Below are 22,133 nucleotides of genomic sequence, written 5' to 3'. Positions count from 1 at the left end.
TGCTGAGAAAGACTTCTTCTCAGAGATGGCATTGCATCTGGGCCTTAATTATTAAAGAGGACACAGCTTCAAGATGTGAAGGACAAGCCGAATAAGCATAGGCCCCCGAAGAAGAAAAAGTTAGCATATTGCATATAGAAAAGAGAAAGAGATCACTCTAGCAAGGGACATAGGGGGCTGAGGGGAAGGGACGAATGTCAGGTAGACAGACTGGTCCTGTTCCTCTTCCTCTGTCTCAAGAAGAGCTCCAACTTGCAGGCAAGTGACTTATGTGCTTCCACTGTTAGGAATGCTGCTCATTGAAAATTACATTAGATGTTTATAGCTGGCAAGGGGGGATGCAGCCTTGATCAAATCCAGCCTTAGCAATGGGGCCACTTTCTCACCAAGGCCAAAGAGAGCAAAGCCAGACCTTGCATTTTCTTCTCATTAAATCATAGAGGGCCAGAGGGGCCACCCATGGAGGCTGTCCTTTCTTGGCAGCTTGTGCCTGGCCTTTACTTTGTTTGAAGCTTTATGTTCTTTGTGTTCTAGCAAAAAGGCAAGGCAGAGCTGACTTCTGGGACTCCTGTCTCAGCTGATCTTAGCCATATGCCAGTATACAAGCCCTTCAGCCATTCTGTGTCCTGTGGTTTGGTGGTGGTGGTGGTGGGGGTGGATATGAGAAATGGCCTCTTGTTACAAAGTCATCATGCCTGTCCTTGGTTTTGTGTCTTTTTTTAAATCGTAGATGTCTCTAATTGCTTCTTTGTGGCCAAAATGTTTCTAGACTGAAATTCTATAGGAAATGTAGTTTGCTTTATTAAATAGCATTTCTAAGGGACATGCCTGGTCTTTGGTTGTGTTTGTTTTTCCCTTAGCTTTATTTTTCTTTCTTTTTTTTAAGTTTTAATTTGTTGCAATGTGTAATCACTTGCTCCTGCACTGGAATTACTCTCTAAGCTTCTATGATCATGTAGTATAATTCCCTTTATTATGTGGGAATCATTTTTAGCCTTCTGTTACAATGGCTGGACAAGGAACCGATAAAGCCAACATAGTATATCCTTTCCTTCCATGATATGTCTCCCAGGGATCAAACCCAGGTCATCAGGTTGGAAGCCCACTTCCTTTGCTTTTTTTTTTTGTCTTCTTGTGGTTTGGGAAACAGGTGCACTGCAAGCAACAAACGTCAACAAATGTCACATGAACCTCACACATCTTGGGCCGGTAAGGTTCATTCTGTTGGCATTTTATACTGGAAGAAGTACAGTTGGGGTCAGAGCTATAGAGCCAGCCAGGCTCCTGAAACTCCCAAGTGGGCTCCCCTTCCTGTTTCCATCCTGCAGTGTGATTTTTCTAACGTGTAAACAAATAGGAATAAAAGCTGCTTCTGAGATGTTGGAACAAAACAAATAACATGTAGTGAAATGTGTTAGTGAGTCCCTTGCCACACACTATTGATAATTAATGCTGCTTCTTTACCTGGAGGAAAATAGCTCTGTTTTTACTTAATACAGAGAACAGTAACATACCAGGGCTTCAGCGCATACCACAGTTTTAGGGCTCTCCAAGGAAACAGACCTAAGAGACGGTATCTATATGATAAGGGATTGGTACATAGTATTATGGAGATGGATAAATCCTCAATCTGCAGGTGACTCAAGAGAACCAGATGTCCAAGAGACACTAATGTTGAGTTGGAATACGTGAGCGAGGCAAAGCAAAGGTCAAGCAGTCAGATAGGTAGAAACCCTTGCTTTTGAGTGTTCTTCTGTCTGTCTGTCTGTCTGTCTGTCTGTATTCATGCATGTTGATGCATACATATGTGTGCACCTATATATGTATGCACATGTATGGTATTCCTTAGATGCTGTATACCTTTTTTAAAAAAAAACCCTTCTCCCTTTCTTGTTCTTTCTTTTTCTGACACAGGCCTGGAGACTGCCAAGTAGGCCAGAATGGCTAGACTATAAGCCCCAAAGGTCCACCTGTTTCTGTTTCCCCAGCACCAACACACCTGGCTTTATTATTATTTTTATGTGTAGAGGTATATTGTTTGTATGTATACTTGTGCACCACGTGTATGCTTGGCACTCAGATTCCCTGTAACTGGAGTTAGAGGTGGTTGTTAGCCACCATGAGAGTGCTGAAAATTGACCCAGAACACCTTTTCCATCCCCCACACCTGGCTTTTAAATGTGTTCAAACTCAAGTTTCTTTACAGACTAAGCCACCTTGGCCCTGGACTTACACTTCTTAGACAGGATATTAGTTCTAGCCAATCTTTAGTTGCTTTGGTGATGCCCATTCACTGAGAGAAGGTCTACTTAGTACAGGTTAACAAGTGTTAACAGCATTGAAAAAGCAATCATAGACACACTCAAAATAGCATTACCCAAGTATCTGCGGACCTGGGGCCCAACTGAATGGTCATGCAAAATTAGCCATCCCAAGGCTGTAAATTTGAATTTTGCTTTCATTCACAAGTGGCTTCTCTTGAACCTCAGGATCTTTCCTGAACTTCATCTCTTCTTTTTAAAATTCTAGTGCTGCTGGTCTTTTTAGTCTAAGTATTGGAAAGCAATGCAGTCTTCCTCCTCCAGAGAAAAGATCTAGTAATTCTTATCATTGTTTTTATTTTTCACCTTGGTGTGCAAATATAAAGTTTAGGAACATGTAGGTAAAGCTGACACATTTGCTGTAAGTTATTTATCATATGTATTTGTCATACATAAATATGTTTAGTTTTGTTAAACACAATTTTATTCAAAATTGAAGTACACTCATTGGAAGTTGGACCACTTTTGGGTGTTATGGCTTTGGTACTTGCTCAGTGGGTAACGTCGAGCAAATTGTCTAACTTCCTTGAGTCAAGGCACAAATGAAACAAATGAGATGCTGTATGGGATATTTCATCTTTAGCATTGATCTCTTTCAGAAAACTGATTAGGTGTCGAAAGGATAGTTCTTGGATCCCAGGTGTTTTACCGGGTGCAGGCACAAGTTGTTTGGTACAATCCTATGTGGACCAATGGGAAGGGAGCAGTGGTTGTGCAGAGGTGGGGTGAGGATGGGCAGTGTGGAGTACATTAGTCCCTGTAAGTGTGGACAGCAGCTATAAGCTTCCTGTGAATAATGAGACATTTTACAGAAAGAATTACGGTACAGGTGTTATATAGTTTAAGATAATACAACACATTTGTGCTCTCTCCTTCCTTCTTCCTCTCCCTCTCCACCCCTTCTCTCTCTCTCTCTCTCTCTCTCTCTCTCTCTCTCTCTCTCTCTCTCTCTCTCTCTGTGTGTGTGTGTGTGTGTTATGCATGATGCATGTGTTAATGTCTTTCAAAGGTGACCGTTGGTTCTTCTTGGAGAGAGTCCAAAGATAGGCCTGAGAGTTCACACACAACTACCAGGCACTGAAGAACTTAACCATGTAGAAAGTCTCTTTGACCCTGGATGCCAAATCAAAGATTTGCCTTGAGTTAGGACAACGGACATTGGATGCTTTCTCTTTGATTTGTGGTATATTAGTTGCTTTGCTCATCACTGTGACAAAACATCTTTCAGAGACAACTTAAGGGAGGAAGGGCTTATTGAGCTCCCAGTTTCAAAGTGTGTAGTTCATCATGGCAGGAAAAGGGTGGTGGCTAGGGATGCATGGTTAGTGATGATAGGAACCTAAAATGTAGCTTTTCCCACATCACAGCAGACGAAAAAGTAAGCAGCTAGACCCAAATCAGAAATTAGCCTAAGTTTTAAAGGCCTGCCCCTACCGAATACATCTTCCAGATAAACCTCATATTCTACAGGATTTATAACCTTCCCAAGCAGTGCCTCCTGCTGATCACTAAGTGCATATATGTGTACATTCACACACGCGCATGCGCACACACACACATTTTACACAAACTATAACAAAGAATGACAAGCATAGTGTCTTTGCAAGACATGGAGCTCAAAGTCAAGAGGCTACTAGGCTCGGTGATGTCAGAGACACGAGTGGATGAGAAGAATAGATTTGTTGGCTGAGAGTCGTGGGAGCCATCCCTGGAGTTTTTAAGACACTGATGAAGAGCAGAGTTTTAGAGATCCTGTTTCCTCACCTGTCTACCAACATATGGTTTTACTGGAAAATAAATAAATAAATAAACAAAACAGTGACTCTGCTGCTCTGCTTCCCATTCTGTCCTATCATTCTGCCTCACCTGCCAGCGTTCTTCACTTTATATTATAATGTCCAAATACTCATGTGGTGGTATAAGCTGTATGCAAACAATATTTTAGATTTTTCTATTTTCTTTTTAGTGTCCATATAGTTTCTTGAATCATTCCTCCATGGTAAAATAAGCACATTGTTCCTGCTTTTTTTTTTCCTATTATGAGTACTCCCATGGTGAATAATTTTGTGTATAAAGCATTTACATATTTTTGGATTATGTCCTTTGGATGGATTCCCAGGAATAGAATTACTGAGTCAAAGGGCATGAATATTTTTAATTCTTTTAATTCATGGCATGTACTTATTTAAATATTCCAATGGAATAAAGATTCTGGTAAGCCCCTGGTACTCTATTGTGTATTTGCATCGAACTGGACCATGCCAAGCCTCTGTGTACCTTGAACAGTGGGGTCTCACCACCTTACCCTCCTTCCTAACAATACTCTGTTAGAACTTCCCATGTGCATTTCTATGGTTGTTTTCCAGTCTATCCTACCTTTCTGCCTCTCTGATTAGTCTTCTTCATTTTACATTATAGGGTACAAATGCGTCTGCAGGGTTATAAGCCATATGTATACATTACTTTAAATAATGCTCTGTGGAAGTTTAAACAGATATTAGAATATTCTCTTCAGTGAATTTATTTTTTTATTATTTTTTTATCTTTTCATATTTTTTATTGTTTATCACACTTCTTGTGTATTTATTTATTCAGGCAGTCATTTAGTTAGCACCCATCCTATGCTTCATAGTAAAGTATAAACAGGATCTTATGAACCGTTTTCTTATAGACAAGACAATAAGCAACAAACCAATCAGAGGAATGCTTCCCTCGAGGAGAGCAGGCTGATACTACAGGGAGTTGGTTCCTATGGGTAGGATGATCTGAAGTGACAAGGGACCTGAAACTGGATTGAGAAGGAACAGAGAGGTAAGCCAAGTTCAGGAAAATATACATGGAGCAGCAGAAGGGTAAGCTGTCCCCCAGCACCCTGTAGAAGGTAGAGTGTGGCCTAGGACAGGAGGATGGAGTCTATGGGAAAAGCCAAACTCTCAGCTGTGAAGGGAAGAAAAATGAGATTGGACACCAGACAAAGTCCCAGGCCTGCAGGTCTATATGCTCAAGGCAATAAGCAGCAGTGAGGACTGAGGGGAGGGACCCAGTCTAAGACTGTCAAAAGATTAGAGTGGAGTTACAACTGAGAAGGCCTGGCTGCAGCCCTGACTAGTCAGAGGTCCATGTGTCCTTTAGCAGAGGGTCAGCAGCCAGCTGAAACTGTATTCCACTAGTCCTGGAGGGAAGCTGGAACTGTGCAAGACTAGGGTATCATGCATGTAAAATACCCAGTGAAAAAGCTTGCAAAGAGAACAGAAAGGAGACATTGGAACACCATCAAGATGTGTTGAGGTTCTTCTATTTTAGGTTTTTTTTTTTTTCTCTGCACAAAATGGTCTCATTCCCCCACCCCCCACACAAAAGAAAAATCAGTTGTGCTTTCTTTTCTAATGGAGTTCTGAGGCCTCCGTCCTGGCATAGTCCTATGATGTTTGGTGCAGATCTAAGGAAAGATTTCTGTCATTTGATCAACTATTCTGATACATTTTGGGTAGGTCAGGGGGAAAAAAAGCTGTTGAGTCTTTCAAGTTTTCCCAAAGATGTTCTCCTCTGCTCTGTGATAAACCAGAGGACAAAATGCTACCCATGATTCCATGCTGAGTTCTTCTGCCCATGATTCCATGCTGAGCCCTGCTGCCCATGATTCCATGCTGAGCCCTGCTGCCCATGAGTCCATGCTGAGCCCTGCTACCCATGATTCCATGCTGAGCCCTGCTGCCCATGAGTCCATGCTGAGCTCTTCTCAGTATGTGCAGTTAATGCCTCACCATCTCTGCCACTCTGGACCTCTAATGCATCAGAGTGTGATGTCATCTGACACGTGGTGCTCCCCACTAGAGAACTACAGGGGACCTATGCACCTAGAATGACACATCACTGGATCATTTGCAAGACAGCTTCATGTAGGGTCTCCTGTATATTGTTTTTGATATGTTAAATGACATTCTTCTATGCTTAAGCATAAAATAAAAAAAAAAAAAATGAATCACACAGAAAGAGCCCAGCAAGTCTCCCACATTGACTCTTAATTGGTCTAGGACCTTGGATCTTTTTCTTTTTAAATTAAAATACAATTACAAACTTTTCCATCTATTTCCTTTCTCCAGTTTCTCATATTTATTATTCCCTTCTTTGTTCTAAGTCACAATTTCTTTCTTTCTCTCTCTCTCTTCCTCTCTCTCTTTCTTTCTTTCTTTTGCTATTATTACACACACACACACACACACACACACACACACACACACACACACACACACACATCCACTCTATGCCTAGTCCATTCAGTGTTACTTGTATTTCAGAATTGATTTGTTGGCATTAAATAAACAGCTAAGATGCCCATTCTTGGGGAAGACTCTTTCCCTAGCTCTTTTAATCTCTCAGTTGCCAGTATTTCTTTGTCTATTGGTGAGGCCCCATGAGATTTCTCTCTACCATGCTAGCATGTCTGTTGGTGTTTTCTGGGTCTTAGATGCAGGAATTGTGTTGTAGATGCATTCACTGGGGCTGAGCACTTCACAATCATGTGCTCTTTGCATTTTGACTGTTGTGGTTTCTTGTAATGATCTTCATCTGTTGCAAAAAGAAGGTTTTTTTAAGGAGAGAGAGCCAGACTTATTTATGGGTACTAAATAATAAATAATAAATATTATTATAAATAATTATTTTAAATGCAGATAGGTATTGTGTGTTTAGTAGAGTGACATTAATAAGTTCTACTCTAAGATCCATGACCTCACTAGCCTCCGGTAATTGGTCAATTTTTCAGTACAAGGCATGATTTCCTTCCTGTTGAGCATGCCTAGGTCCAATTAGAGAGTTGTTGGTTACAGACAAGTTGTGAGTTCCCTCAGTGTTGTCATGCCATGCTTGTTGTCATTGTGGTTCATAGGCACACAGCTGGGTAGGACTACCAGTTGCTTTCTTCCCTTGGAAGTTTGTATAGCACCAGTCAATACTATGAAAGCTAGTCCTCTGGGAAGAGATTTTTCAGGTTAGATCAGCTCCTCTGGAGCTTGTGTCTGATGTTCATGGTGTCTTCAGCAATGGGGACTTAACTCAGCATCTGAGAAACCACAAAGGACAACAATGATATATACTGAATGATTAAGAAGTCTCTTGGGCTCTCCTTACTAATTACTTGAAAGGGGTTTCTCATGCCTGGTATTGGTTTTATCTTTGTTAGACTATATACCTCTTGGAGTTGAGTTCATTTTTAAATATCCTAAGGATTAAAATTGTGATAATGAAGTCAATAACCTGAGAGATACATTGTGAAAACTAAAAAAACACATATAGTGAATAGAAATACTTGTGCTATTGTTGGTTACACACCTGCCAAGTGTCTTGTATCTTTGTAAAACACAAGGCACAAGTACAGATTATAAGAACCTGACAGAAATCCAAATGTAAAAAGCAAATATTATTTCCTTCCAACTATGATAAGTCTGTTGGCAAAAGATTCAATTTGGAGACTTAAAATCACATACACCACACAAATACACACATACAACTGTTTCTGATGATGCAATGCAACATTTGTTATTGGAATGTACATAATTAATTGTGATTTAATGAGTCAAAGTTGGAAAAGTCAATGCATAAATTCCTCAGGTATTTTCTGGAGAAAAGACACAGATCTGTCTTTTACTTTTATATGGGCTCAAGGCTTTCTGTGGTTTTACTCTGCGTCTTTCCTGCAGCAGCATCTACTTGAATTGGGTTGAATATAGCAACTCCTTTCTCCATGGAAAGCCTTGCATTGTGAGTGAAATTCCAAGATGCTCTGTCGACAGGGACAGTTCACTGTCATGGCAACCTGCAGTGTTTGGATGTCTGTTAAGCTGATAGCAAACATTTACCATCAAATAAATTCCAGTTTAGCTGAGAATAAACAAAATCGGAATTGATAATTTGAGAAGAATGAAACCATGGAAGGTTTTGTTTCCCTTAAAATATAAAGATAAGAAAGAAAGAGAGATGGGGGAAGGGGAGGAAGACAAATAGGAAGAAGAGACGGGCTTTAAAATTCTTGCCTTTACCGATTTCATGCTTCTGAAGTTAGGAGCTTGCAAGGGAAGATGGCCCAACCTCTTTACTTTTGTTTGTCTGTTGCCACAAACTTGTAGGGGTGATGAGAAGCCTTGCTTTGGCTTGTCCATTTGAGATGAGATGGGGAAACTGCTCACATTCAGCACAGTTAATATTAATTGGAATTTCATGCAGCTGGGGTTATTTTGCAGATAAAGATATGTTACAGAGTAGTGGAGATTCCAAATGTAGGCACTGAACTTCCTGCATTTGAATTCTTCCTTTGAAATGAATAGCTGTGTAACTATCCACAAATGTTGAATTCCTGAGTCTTGGTTTCTTCATCTGTGAAATGGACACAGTAAGGAGATGCGTTGAAAGGGTCTGCTTTCAGGCTTTAAGAACCTGTAATATTGGGAAAGTTCAGAACAGTGGCAGCAACAGAGTTCGGTGTTGACCACTTATTAATATGTTCTGAATAAACATAGCTTATTTTTTTAAATTCCCAATCTAGAAGAAAAGATAGCTAGAGCTTAAGAGCTCCGAAAGGGCTAGCCAGCATGGTGGCTCTCACCTATAACCTCAATATCTGGAGAAGCTGAGGTAGGAGCATTGCTCTGAGCTTGAGGCCAGCTTGGGCTACATAAGGAGCCCCAGCTACACAGTGAGACACTGTGCTTTAAAAAAAATATCCAGTACTGAAAGTAAGACAGAAAGCAGTTTCTGAGAGATTTTTTTTTTTTCTGTCTCCTACCTCAGTGTAAGGACAGGACCAACAAAGACATTTAGAAATGCTAGGGTGACCCTGATCGATTGGTCTTCTGTTTGTTAGCTGATGTGTGCAGGTAAGATACAGATCACACTGTAGTGCAGTATGTATGCACAGTACAGGTGTCATGAGACAGTCTTACTGCCTAGACCGCAAGGTACTGAAGCCACTCGACACCCTTCCCACCCCCTCTCTCAGACTACATAGCACTCTCTACTTTGACCTGGTTTAGTTTAATTAAACAACACACACATTTTTAAGGAGCAGATGCTTTAAGTGTAGCTCATTCTTTGGAGGGGGGTATATGTGTACCACGTGATGAGTGGTTGCCATGGTAATTTCTCATTATTGTTGAATTGAAAAATAATTACTCTGGCAAAATTCCCCTGTAACCTGTCAGTGTTTAAGTTAAAGATGCCGGGGGGCACCCCCAGTACCAAGATCATGTTTTTTGGTGGAGAGGGACAGAGTGGGAACAGGAAAGAATCCGGGATGGGAGCAAATACCTCTGTGGATTTTAAAAAATATAATTAAGGATCATTTCTGCTATTTGGCATGAGTGTGTCTCTCATCCTGATGTATGACTTGGCTGTCAGTGGGACTTGGGCTCACCTGTGAATGGGACAAAAGAAATAAGAATTTTAATCACTTAAATGCATATGGGGGATTATTTAGGATATAGGAGCTTCGAAGGTATTTTTACCTAATTAAAATATATGAGAATTGTCAACATTACTGCCCTTGCCAGTTCTCCATCCTAGTTAATTTTGTGTTTATTTGCCTGGAAGTCGCTATATGCTGTTACAGCTTTCTAGACTTGAGGAAGAAATCCAGTTTTTACCTGGAAATATCCACTGAACACTAGCCAGAGAGTTCAAATACAAAGCAGCAGCATGGATGGAAAGTGCCTGTTTTCTGGGAAAAAGCAGGTCCCTGAAACAGAAGCTGCATGCGACAGGTGCACAGCTAGACGTGCATGTGAATTAGGGGGCTGGAATTCCATCATCCTCAGGGTCATTGCACAAGACCATGATGCACTTGGGCTTTCTATGGCAATGCCAAGATGTGTTCCTTTTTTTGAGTAACAAAGCTCCTGAGATAGCCCTCCCCTTTGAGTCAAGAACAGACTTTTCTTCCGATATCAATCATCCTTCTGCTCCATTGTTGCATCTTCTTGGACACATAGATGTAGATTCTCTTCCTCCTGGCAGAGCCAGTGTCTGCTTTGTAATTCCGTTGCTCGCTCTCTATTGATCCCGCTTAGAAACACATCACTTAAAGGTTCTCTTTGTTTCATTTCTACCTGTGCATCCATCCATCAAACTAGAAGTCTTTAATAGTGAAATCCAAGGTCTTCCTAATCAAAGGACCAAAGAACTAGCCCAGCATGTTCCCCAAGCCTAGGCTACTTCAGATACTGGTCCCCCGAGAAACTCCTACACATTTACAGACATGTTGCCACCAAAATTCTCACCGCAGCACTGCCAGTCATGGTAACAAGATATTTGAGATTGTTAGTGGAAAAAAAATGCTTAAACAAAGTTTAATACATTCATTTCATGCATTTGTGCGTGGCTAATATAAGAAAGGAAGAGTCCGTGTGTATAAAGTGGATGTGTCTCCGAACAGACAGGTGAGGACTGGGCATGTAGTTCATTGGCAGAGCTCTTGACCAAGCATGCACAAAAACCTGGGTATGATCCCCAGCAGAACAAAATAAACTAAATAAACAAACAAAACAATTAAAGTTGTGGTCCCATCAAGATGGCTCAGCAGGTAAAAGCCCTGCTGGCAAGCCTCCTGTCCTGAGAGCCATCCCTGTGAACCTCATGGAAGAAGGAAAGAACCATGACACACATGTCTCATGGCAGTTGTGAGCCCTTTTCCACATACACACAATAAACAAACAAACAGAATATTTCTTTCTTAATAACATATATAATTTATAATTAATAAATAAATGAGTGCATTAATTCAATAATACAAATTCTTATTTAAAGAAGAGAATAATATATTTTAGTACTTAAACAAAACATTGAAAACAATAGAATTGTGTATCATGTAATTACGCATTTAACTTAGAGTTGAGCTAGCAAGATTCATTCAAGTTTTAGGAGACAATTGTCCCCAAGGGAAAGAGAGAAATACATGTATGATATGAAGACCCTAGGCATTTATTTTTATTTATTTCAATTCATTAGAAAGGAATCCAGCTTATCATTGGATAATTGTCAGTGCAAGAGAATGGACCTCCATCTTCCTCATCCTGCGCTCTGCTCTCTAGTCTTTAAAGCAAAGCCTGGCTCATTCGAATGTGGTCAGTAGTGTGTTCATGTGCTATACAGAAGCATGCCTGAGAGCCTGCTCCCGAATGACAGTGTGAGTGAGAGACAGGTTTTGAAGCTTCTGCCTGAATGCAAAACTTTGGCCCTGCCTTTCTGTGTCCCTGGCAGGTAGTGGTAGTGGTGGTGGGAAGATAGAGAGGAAGAGGGAGATGGGGAGGGAGAGGGAGGGTTGAAGAGGGAGAGGGTATAGTATGGTACTAATTCTTGACATAAAGACTGCCTCTATTCCCAGCTTCTGCACTCGGAATCCCCAGATTCTTTCAGTACTCCAGGAATAAGCTCACTAGCTTGGTAGGACCTCACCTGTCTATTTCAGTTTCTTGTTCATCTCTTTGTTACTCATTTCTAAGAAGGAATCTGGCCAGTGATGGAAAGGTAACAATGCCCAGTACCCCTTCTTAAGCATGGCAGGGCAACAGTCAGGACTGTGCCTATGCATGCTGCAAGGCCACGAGTCAGCAGCAGTTTCCTGTGCACTTCAGTGGGGGCTAAATTGACAAGCCACACTAGGTCAGGGGGAATCAGAAGTGAAGAACAAGATTTGATGTTTGCCAGATTTTCCAGTCCATAAGAATGATACCATACCGTATGAATCCTGATGTACCTAAGAGCCAAGTTTCTACCAGTTCATACTCTTAGATATTCTGGAAAGGGTTCTAATTTCTTTCAGCAGGGGTCACTGTAGCTGTAATCTTCCATTTTTAGAAAGGCTTAGCCTTTTCTCTACATAGATTCATTCTACAAGATTGCCACCCAGTCCCAGGAGCTGTGGCAGGCAGCAAAAGAGGAGATCAATACCAGAAGAGAAATAGGTGAAGGGATGTGGGTTCCCCAAATCCATAAAAGGCTGGAGGAAGAAGCATCTTCATAAGACATAAGATGCACCCTTGAACGCATGCCAAATGACTATTAGCTCTAACTCCCATGATCCATTTCAAAGTTTAAAAAAAAAATCACCATTTCAGCAGAGTTTGGAGGGAAAGGAGCATTTGGATTTGGGATTAGACAGCCTGTGTATAAACTTTCTCACCACTGTCTTGTTGCTTAGTTTTATTGAGTAGCTTAACATTTTGGGGGAATCTCGATTTCTTTACAAATGATGTAAGCATCAAATGTAATATCCAGAGCAGAGTTTATCAAACAGTCACTACATGCAGCTTTGGTCTCAGTCCTCACAGACCACCCGGGTTAGTATTTCCTTACCAAACGAACAAATATGCAAAGAGGTGGATTGGCTAAGGTCATTAAGCCATTAAGAAACAGAGTTTATATTTTCAAGTTAGGGTGACACAGAGGTTAACGACATAAATTCCCATAAGGCTACAAGCTCCACTTGTTGGAAGCAATTAGGGCAGTTATGAATACAAGGTGGTTTATTGCATGTAAAACACTTAGAAACTCTGGGTTTTGGGTCCTGTTCTAAACCCACAGGTCTCCATGTGTGGGGTTTGCACAGCTTCCTTTATGAACAGCCGAAGCAAGACTGTCCTATGCTTAATAAATAGTCAATTTTTATTTCCTTTCTTTTTAATTTTTTGGTTTTTTTCCAGTTCTTTTTCCATCCCTACATAAATATTTATATCCTTATAATTAAAGATTAATCAAAAAACTTTGTATGTATATGTTTTTTGAACTTAAAATGTAACAGCATTTTTAATTTTAAAACTATTGTTATTGTTATTATTATTATCATCATCATCATCATTATTTGCGTGTGTGTTCCTGTGTGAAAACAGTAGTTTTTATGCTCTGCCACACATGTACAGGTCAAGGAACTGCTCTTGAGAGACAGTTCTCTCCTTCCATTGTGGGTTCTTGGATGAACTGAATATATGTTGTCAGGCTTACATGCCAAGAACCCCTACCTACTAGGCCATCTTGCTCACTGAAAACATTGCAAAGAATTTTCATAACTGTTGAAAATCAGCTAAAAAATAAAAGGTCAATGAACAGTGAAGATCACTGGACAGTTTTGTCCAGTGAGTTTCCTGGGTTGGGTTATGGTAAGGTATGCGTACAATAAGAAGCGTTATTAACTCAGTCAGAAAAAAAGAGCCAGTATTTTATGTGCATGGCAATATGAACTCAAATATTCCATATCTATTAGTGGGTGTTCTTTGAAGACATGTAACAACACCAATTGTTCTAGGGTGCTGCAGCTGATGTACCCTTGCACACCAACTCTTCTGCACTTGGTTTGAATCAAGTGACATCTCTCCTTGGGTCATATACAACTTCTGTTCTCACTCATGGAAGATTTGTTGAGAATCCATAAGGCTATTCACAGACAGTTCTCAACCTTATTTTAGCCCAAGCCTAATCTATTCTCCCAACAGTCTCACTTCAACCTGGGCTTCTCCTTAGTCTGTGTCTTGTACTAGTTCATTTTGTAGCTGATATCTCAGAGACTAAGAGTCGGATCACAGGAAAATGCATGAGGAGACCTAATCCAGTCTATGGACCTCTAACTAATGAGCAAGGATAAAACATGGCTGTCTAGTTCCCACTCAGGTTTTTAACTAAATGCCAGAGCCTGGTATACGGACTGAAAATGGGTGAAACATGAAAAGGAGCATGATTCGTTCATAAACTGTTCCGTAGAATTCATTTTCCAATGCAGTTCTTATGAACATGGAGTGGCTTCTGACCTTGAAATGATGTAGAGGTGGTGGACAGAAGCAAAGAGATGGCATTTTCTTGATCTTCATGCAATTCTATGTCTGCGGGAACTTTAAAGCCTCTAACCTATTTGGCTCGCACAGCTACACAGCCAGGTGGATATTATTTTGATGACATTTGTGGTTGTTATTATTATCACTTTTTTAAAAAGTCAGTTAAACCACCCAGATTCTAATAGCTATGAAGGACAAAGTCGGCCAGTGATATAGTAACTAGCAAACCTGGGCATGATTCATGCCGACAAATTCTACACTACAGAGCAGAGAGCAAGAGGAAGAATGAGACCCAAGGCAGGATATTCTTAGTGTTATTTGTTCCCTCTTCCTAATGTGGAATTCTCCCTTCTCTAACTGGTTAGGGAGGTGTGGCTACAGGAACACAGAAAGAGAGAAATGGCTTAGACACCCTGTGTTTGAGCATGCCTGATAAGTTACAGTTCCCACTGAGAGTTTAGTTTTTGTAGTTTCAAAGCACAGAAAATGATATGAGGATGAGCAGCTACATTCATTCATGGAACTACTTCTATAGAGAATGCCATGGGCCTGACACCATTCTGCAGGCTCCAGGATACAGGAGGTAAAAACAAAGCCACTGATCTCAGAAAGCTGATCCCTGTGCCAAAGAAAAGAGCAAAGTAAAAACAAACATAAGAGATTTGTGGATTAGATAGAAAGATAGGAAAAAGAGTCAGAACAGCATTTGGCCTGTGTTGAATGCCGTTACGATGTGACTTATTTTCTTTTTATACAGCAATGTAAAGTCAGATAAACCATTGAGTTCAGCATTCCAAATGGGGTTTATTTCCTTCTTTAGTTTCAAGATCATGGACTTTATTCCAATTCCAAATAGGGTTTATTTCCTTCTTTAGTTTCAAGATCATGGACTTTTGTAAATGTTCTAGAAACTTCCATAACATAGAGCTTGTGTGGTGGGAATGTCTCAGAAATGGTCAAGACTGTCTTTACATTGCTTATTTGGTGTTCTGCTAGTGGGCTTTGAGGACAGACCCATTTTTTATTCCGATATGTACCCATATGGTATTAAACACAGTAAATGATCAATAAAATAATTTTAGAAAGGAGGACAGAGTGGTAGTTTGAATGAGGGTCTGTACACTGTCCTGGGATTGGTTTGTATTTACTGTTGCGTTTTCCTAAGAAAAGCATTGGCCTTAATGTGGCTATTGGGTGAAATCCAGAGGAAAGAGACAGAAACATTCATTTGTCTGAGCGTCTTCCTTTCTGCAGGAGAGGGCAACATCAATCTTCCCAGGCTTCTTAATTGTTCTTGTAAGGAATGGAGGCTCATTCCTGAGGCCTTCCAGTGACAACAACTTAAATGTTTTCTTAAGCAGAACAGCTTAATGGTCAGGTAGGAGGTTGCTGTGTCTCCACCAGGTCCCCTAGTCTTAGGGGACTATGGAGAAGATCCTAGCAAGTAGTGGGTTCCCCTCCACATTACCCTGGACTCATCTGACAGGCAGCTGGGAGCTATCTTTCCTCCAGTCTGACACCAGAGCAGACAATCTTTAGAGAAAGATTTTGCTTAAGAATTTGGGGGTAAAATGGGCTATTTTTTTTTAAGTGGACACCGTGTCAGTTTCTACTGTGCATCCCCTCATCCCTTGGGGACCAGCAGTTATTTGAGTGACTTTTGGCTGCATCCTTCCGAAAGTGTTTTCTAGACAACAAGGGAAAAACATTCAACACAAGAGCAACAGACTTACTGAATAACCTATGTTCTCCTAAATTTTTCTAATTTTCACAATAGTTTTATTAACAAACAAGTTAATGTCTTAAAAATATTCTTCAAAAATCCATAGGCATGAGACAGTTGCTTGTGTGTGTTTGTGTGTGTGTGTGTATTTGAATGATTCAATGCCTGCCCATTACAATGATATCATTATATAAAAAGAAAAACCATAAATATGCCTATTTGATTAAATCATTTTTAAAAAGCCCACCTTTAACCTGGTTGTAGTATTGTGTTTTCCACTGATAAGTATAGGCCCTCAAGACAGCAGATGGCAAAAGAAAGCAACTAAGGCCACCATCTTGAATGTACTCACATTAAACAAACACCATTTCATAAAGACACAGACATCGCACTGCAAAGCACATTTTAAATTTTTCTCTAAATGTCTGCTCAAGAATTAGTATTTAGTTTGTTGAGCTGGTGTTCGTTTGTCTGGGGAACTGGAGTTTGCTCCACAGTTGAAGCAATTAATTTGAAAAGTGACTACATACTACCTACCTCCTTCAAGAATGCTCACACATGTATCGTAAAAAAAACCATGGTTTGGGTTTGTTTGTTTGTCTGTCTGTTTGTTTGTTTTCTTTCTTACCCTCCAGCACACACACCCGATTCTTTGTCTTTATTGAAATATTTCCTGTTTTTAACTTTGCCTGTTAAATAAATGACCTGTCTCTTTGCAGGACAGTGACAATCTCTGGTGGGATGCATTTGCCACTGAATTTTTCGAAGATGATGCCACATTAACACTTTCATTTTGTTTGGAAGACGGACCAAAGCGATACAGTAAGAAAGAAGTTTCTTTTCCTAATACTCCCTCTTACGTTTATGGTTACAAGGAAACGACAGGAGTCTGAGTATAATATGCTGAACTGACAGCCTGGCAACAGTACCGCTGCCTGAGAGTGTGCTTGCTTCCCACCAAGGCACCGTTAGGAAAGGCAGTCCCAGTCACCAATTGTGACTTACCCTTCTGAGGCTTAGACTGTTAGGGTATTTGCTGATTTAGAGAGTGGAACAAATATGCACCAAGTGGCCCAGTGAGAAGCAGGTAGCAAAAGGATAAGGGTTTGACATGTGTCTTGTCAACAACTTCCTTTTATGCCTGAGGGTTCATGCTTCTGCTTGTGAAGGTTTTCTTTGAAAAAGATAAATACAATCCCTCACCATCACAGTATCATCCCCATCCTCTTATTCCTGCTTATCCAGGATCTCAGGTATTTATTTGACAAGTGCTATCTTTTCTCTAGCACAGGGAAAGCCCACAGCCGCTTTGAATGCACAGTTTTGGATTAGTGTTGACAGAATTATAGTTCCTTGTCTTTCTGGCGAGTGATAACTCTGTAAGGATCCCAAAATTACAGCCGGTGGCACCTTGGGTAACAGCTGATCTGTCCTGATTAGCTTCAGCCAACTTGTCAGGCATCAGATTTGCTGGTTGTACTATCAGACCAAGAGCCGAAGATACATCAACAGAAACGCAATTAATGTTCACTTACATTGGAGAGAGAGGCGTGCCTTCAGAACCAGCAGGACTCATGTGAAAGAACCTGTCAGAAGAGAAAACAGTCTCAGTTCATAATGATGATAATGGAACTTGTGTAGCATGAAACAGTCTGTCCAGAGCTCTTGACAACTGATAGAGGATAGGCTCATGATAAACACGGCTCAAAACACTGACAGCGGCCCAATATGTTCCACAAGGGAATAATGTATCTTTGGTTTTATTATAAGGGTGTTTTAAAGAATCTAGTATTGTCTCGTTCTATAGTGTGACAAATCAATTTATTGTCCTAACATACACATGTGGTGACTTGGTAGGGTAGAAAAGGAGAGAATGAACCATCATGGGTTTGTCCTCCTGTGCTAACTTGTTTTAGGGAATCTATTTAAATTTTGGTATGGTGGGCTCTTTTGAATGAGAGGGGCTGTAGGCCAGACAATGATCTATGGAAGTGTCTCAGGCCTCACTGGTATTTCCACTTCATAGACATTCTACTCTCCCCTTGTGAGTGCCCCAGGCCAGCACAGGCTCTAAAGCAGCATTGTAGAGGGTATAGAGAACTAAACAAGCCCATCGGTCCAGCAATTCTTTCTTCCCCAGCTGCCTAGCCAATGGTGGCTAATTTCTACCCAAGCAGTCATCACCCTCCGAGCTGGCTTGTTTTTTCATTCAGTTGTTTGTTTATTTTCTGAGGCAGAGCATAGATAACTTCAAGTTATCATTATTTTATGTCCGTGGGCTTTGCCAGCAGGAGACTCTGAAAGGGTCTGCTCGGAGAACTAGAATTAACTAGAATTACAGTCTTAAAGCCTGTGCCAACGAAACAGATTCTTACTGTTTCCTCTGTTGATCCGATATCCAGACATCACCCAGGGTGAGGCAGGATCTGTGCTAGTGAGCAGTCATATGTCCATGCACAGGAGGAAATTCTTGACTGTGAACCATCATTGCCCAGGTTTCTTTGTTTCTCGGAGCCAAAATATTTCCCGAGTGGAGAAGAGAAACAAAGATGATTGACAGGCTGGAGCCGAGTCTCATCAGCAATCTCGCCGACAGCCTGGTGATGTGCGCACCCGGCTGATGTGCGGTCGAGTGACAGCTGATTGACAGCCCAGGACTGGGATACAGAGAAGATGAAACTTGCCTAGAACATCTGACATGCTGTTTATGTGGTACTCTCAAGCCTTGCCACCTTAACCCATTCTGGATGCAGGAGCCATGCACCAGGCTGGGAAGATGTCTGGCTGTCCTTGGGCTCAAAGCTGAGGTTTTTTTTTTCCCCTTGATAACTGCCGGAGAGCAGAATTCTTTGCATTCCTGATAGAAAAATAATACTTATCTATTAGATTTTTTTATTATTTGTAGAAAAATTTTCCTGAATTATCCATGCTAAACAATAAGAAATATTCCATTCTAAGGTGATTTACAGCCTTCACTAGAACAGCCTCACATCCCCACTCTTATCTGTGTCGTTAGAGCATCCTTGCAGTTATAAATTGTCCTCGCTGTGAGTTACCCCAGTCCTGCAATATGTGTTTGCTGCTTGTCTGTTGCCCCTTATTCTAATGCTGCCTCCAGATGGATAGAGTTTTTGTTGAGTGCTGAATTCTCAGGCCGATGCAAGAATGCACATGTCGCAATTGGTGTTCAGGAATACATTGCGTGAGTGAACAAGTGAATAGACATTTGGGGAAATGTTAAGCTCATCAAGTAAAATGAGTGGCAAAAGGAGCCTCAGCCAAGCTCTTTAGACTTCCAATACCAGGTGCACTTCACCCATCGGCAGTGCTCTGCTGCCATTTTCCAATTCTCTGAGATGTATTGGGATCAACTCTAATGGAAAATACCTGCAGTATCATAATTCTTTGGATGGCTCAGTGGTCCTCCTCTGTCTTAACCCTGCTGCTCTGCCTACCCAGTCCCCCTAACCTTACTCTATCCTATTGAGTGGGGCTACAGATGGGATATGCTTTGGGGTAAGTGGTTTATGTGGAAATTGTAGTCATCTTCCTAGGGGACTTGTAGCACTTAATGTGGGGAATTGTAAAATGAACAATTATAGAATTTGGAATATGACCTTGTTTCTGAGGCATCTTGCCTCTGCTGCACCCTTTCCAGGGAATGTAGAGATTTTCAGTTTCAGGGTTGTGGATCTCCCATAGATTAAGCATATCCTCTAGCATGAAGCAGACTGGTGGGTCTTTTTTGTTTTGTCTTGTGGTGTCATCTCACATAGTGTAAGGCTGGCTTTGTACTCCCTGGGAAGTTGTGGGTGACTGCATTCATCTCCTGGGTGCTAGGTTTACAGGTCTGCACTGCTAAATCTACTTTATGTGCTGCTGAAGATCAAACCTGAGGACTCAGACACACTACCAGCTAAGCTCCATTAGACCCAAGAATCCTTTGATTTTGTAATGAGAGATACATGGAAGTCTAGCTTGGCTTCGGTGAGGGTGCAGTGTCACTAGGCCTCCTGTCTGCTGTCTGCGAATTACAGAGTCAGTTGGCCAGTGTTCTCGTCCCCCCTCACCCCACACAAACAAACACGAGAGAGATACACACACCCTGTCCCTACATTACCCCACAATTAAAGGAAAAGAAATTATTTCACTAATATGCCTATTTTGGTAACAGATAAAAGGATCACGAATAATTACAATGGTTTTATTCAAGATAGAGGGCCCAGGAAGTCAGTGATACATATCCTTAAAGCCGTCTTCATGCCTTCTTTGTGACTCTAATCCAGGGTAGAATTGTTAGGGCAGAAAGAATATTCTAAAGTTAGGTTGATCATCTAGTGCTCCAAGAATCTTGCTTTTCTTTGCTCTTCTTAGACATGTAGCGGAAATGTGCTTGTCTTCTCTGTCTTCTCATGATTGTCAAAATTGTCTGAGTGACATGTTGCTTGGAGCCTTCTCAGCAGACCTAGCCAGTACCAGCCCCTCCCCCCTTTTTTTTAAGGAAATACATACATGGCTCACGATTCATTAAGGAAACATTTTCTTGGAAGTGATGATCCAGAGGAGCATGTAGTGTACATGATAGAACCTCTGCTCCCCATGGGAAGAGTGGCCATAATACTACTTGTACCAAATGAGGTGACATAATCAAAAAGCCTAGGATTATTTGTAGCAAACTCATCAGCATCTTTTATTGACAAGAAGGACCAGCCTTGCCTTCACGGTGCCTTTTAGGCATTCAAGAGGCCAGGCTTCTCATAGGGACTAGCCAAGTGCAGTGTGTTGAGCTTGATGCTGAAGGTTACTGAGCAGGTGGGAGCCTACAAGTCCTCTCTGCCATGCAGTTCTAGCCAAAATGCAGCCACAATGAGATTCTGTTTCTCTTCTCAGTCAACTGCGCAGTGAAGCCACTCCCACTTTTGGTCTTTACAAGATGAGCCCGAAGAGGAAAGCAGAAAGAAGGCAGGTTAAACATAAGCACAGCTCTGTATGTTGAGGGTAGAGATTCCAGAGTATTTCGTTAATTTGGTTGAAATTTGGGAGGGGTGAAACAAATAAGAAAAGTCATCTTGTTGGCCTTCCTCATAGGAAAGGGGACATTAAGGTTCATCCCTGAACTCAACCCAGCTGCATGGTTTGGAATAAGCCATTTTGGAAGCATCAGTAGCTTCCTCTAAAAAGTGAAAACTAAGTGAGATGCTACATCAAAGGGCCTTAGCAGCACTTCAAGCCCCGTGAAAATGTTGCATGAGCCTTAGCCATTGCTATTTGATTGAAAACTGGGGAGCCTACTGCTCACTCTAATCAAAACACAGGACAATTTGGGTTAACTTCTGATTGTTCCTTCACTATTTTGTGTAATTTGAACTCTAGGCTGAGGTTTCTGGTACTTACACATTATATTCAAGTTGCTCCGTTTTGATCCCACAAGCAGGCACTACTTTGTAGCAGTTAGAAGGACATTTCACTTTCCAAACCAGAAAACATAAATAAAACAATTTAGGAATGCGTTCATTCTCCTTAGTCACCAGATCTCATTAGGTAGCCTGAAAATTTGTAAATTGGTCCCTCTGGGGAGCAGTTGCCACTTGTCCACTTCTCTTTCACATTTTCAACCCCAACTCTGGTTTTCTTCTGAGAGTTTTCAATGACTTTCCAATATTGACTAAGATATTTAGACTTATTTTGCAATGTGTGTTTTTTTATGTGTTATGAATTCAGACATATTCCCCTAAGGGATCAAAGTAGCCTTGATCTCTTTCTTTGCCACTGTTGCTTCATTTACCCACCTGTGTGTTTATTGTGGTTGTAATACAACAATTCTGAAATAATTTCCTTCATATTTCTCTCTCCCTCTCTTCCCCCCTTCCTCTCCTCCACTTTCTCATAGAATATTGTATGATTAAAAGTGTATTTCTGGGATAATCACTCCTTGATAATGTATATAAGGCATATGGACATCACACATAATAATTACTGTGGCAGGGATGTTGCCATGTTTTAAGGTTTTGCAAAGGACCAGGAACTGCAGCACAGTGGGGGAGGGCAATCGAAGGCCAGAATCTAGGACTGTCTTTTCTATGGACAGTATTTCGACAGAACCCTCCTGAAACCTAGAAGGATACAGTTTCATGTGGCCAGGGACTGCAAGTCAGTCTCTGAGCAGCTCAAGAGGCACATGACAGCTAGTCTTGAGGATTTGGTCCTCCAGAAAGTAATTTAATTTTCTGAATATTTGTCTTTCTCCCCTAAAGCATCAATGTCCTGGCCTCAATT

The 22,133-nt window shown here is 41.0% G+C and overlaps 1 protein-coding gene across 11 annotated transcripts in view; it reads left to right on the top strand.

Moving 5' to 3' along the window:
- The window catches only part of Ldb2 (LIM domain binding 2), a 359,253-nt gene that overhangs the window by 112,790 nt on the left and 224,330 nt on the right, over positions 1–22,133 (top strand). For all 11 annotated transcript variants that reach the window (XM_076938461.1, XM_034509436.2, XM_034509434.2 and 8 more), the window contains exon 2: positions 16,577–16,679. In XM_076938461.1, the coding sequence (XP_076794576.1) occupies positions 16,577–16,679 (103 nt within the window). The remainder of the gene's footprint in view (positions 1–16,576; positions 16,680–22,133) is intronic.

This window comes from Arvicanthis niloticus, chromosome 7, assembly GCF_011762505.2.
Source record: "Arvicanthis niloticus isolate mArvNil1 chromosome 7, mArvNil1.pat.X, whole genome shotgun sequence".
NCBI classification, from domain to species: Eukaryota; Metazoa; Chordata; class Mammalia; order Rodentia; family Muridae; genus Arvicanthis; species Arvicanthis niloticus.
This window is presented reverse-complemented; position numbering and strand designations above follow the sequence as displayed.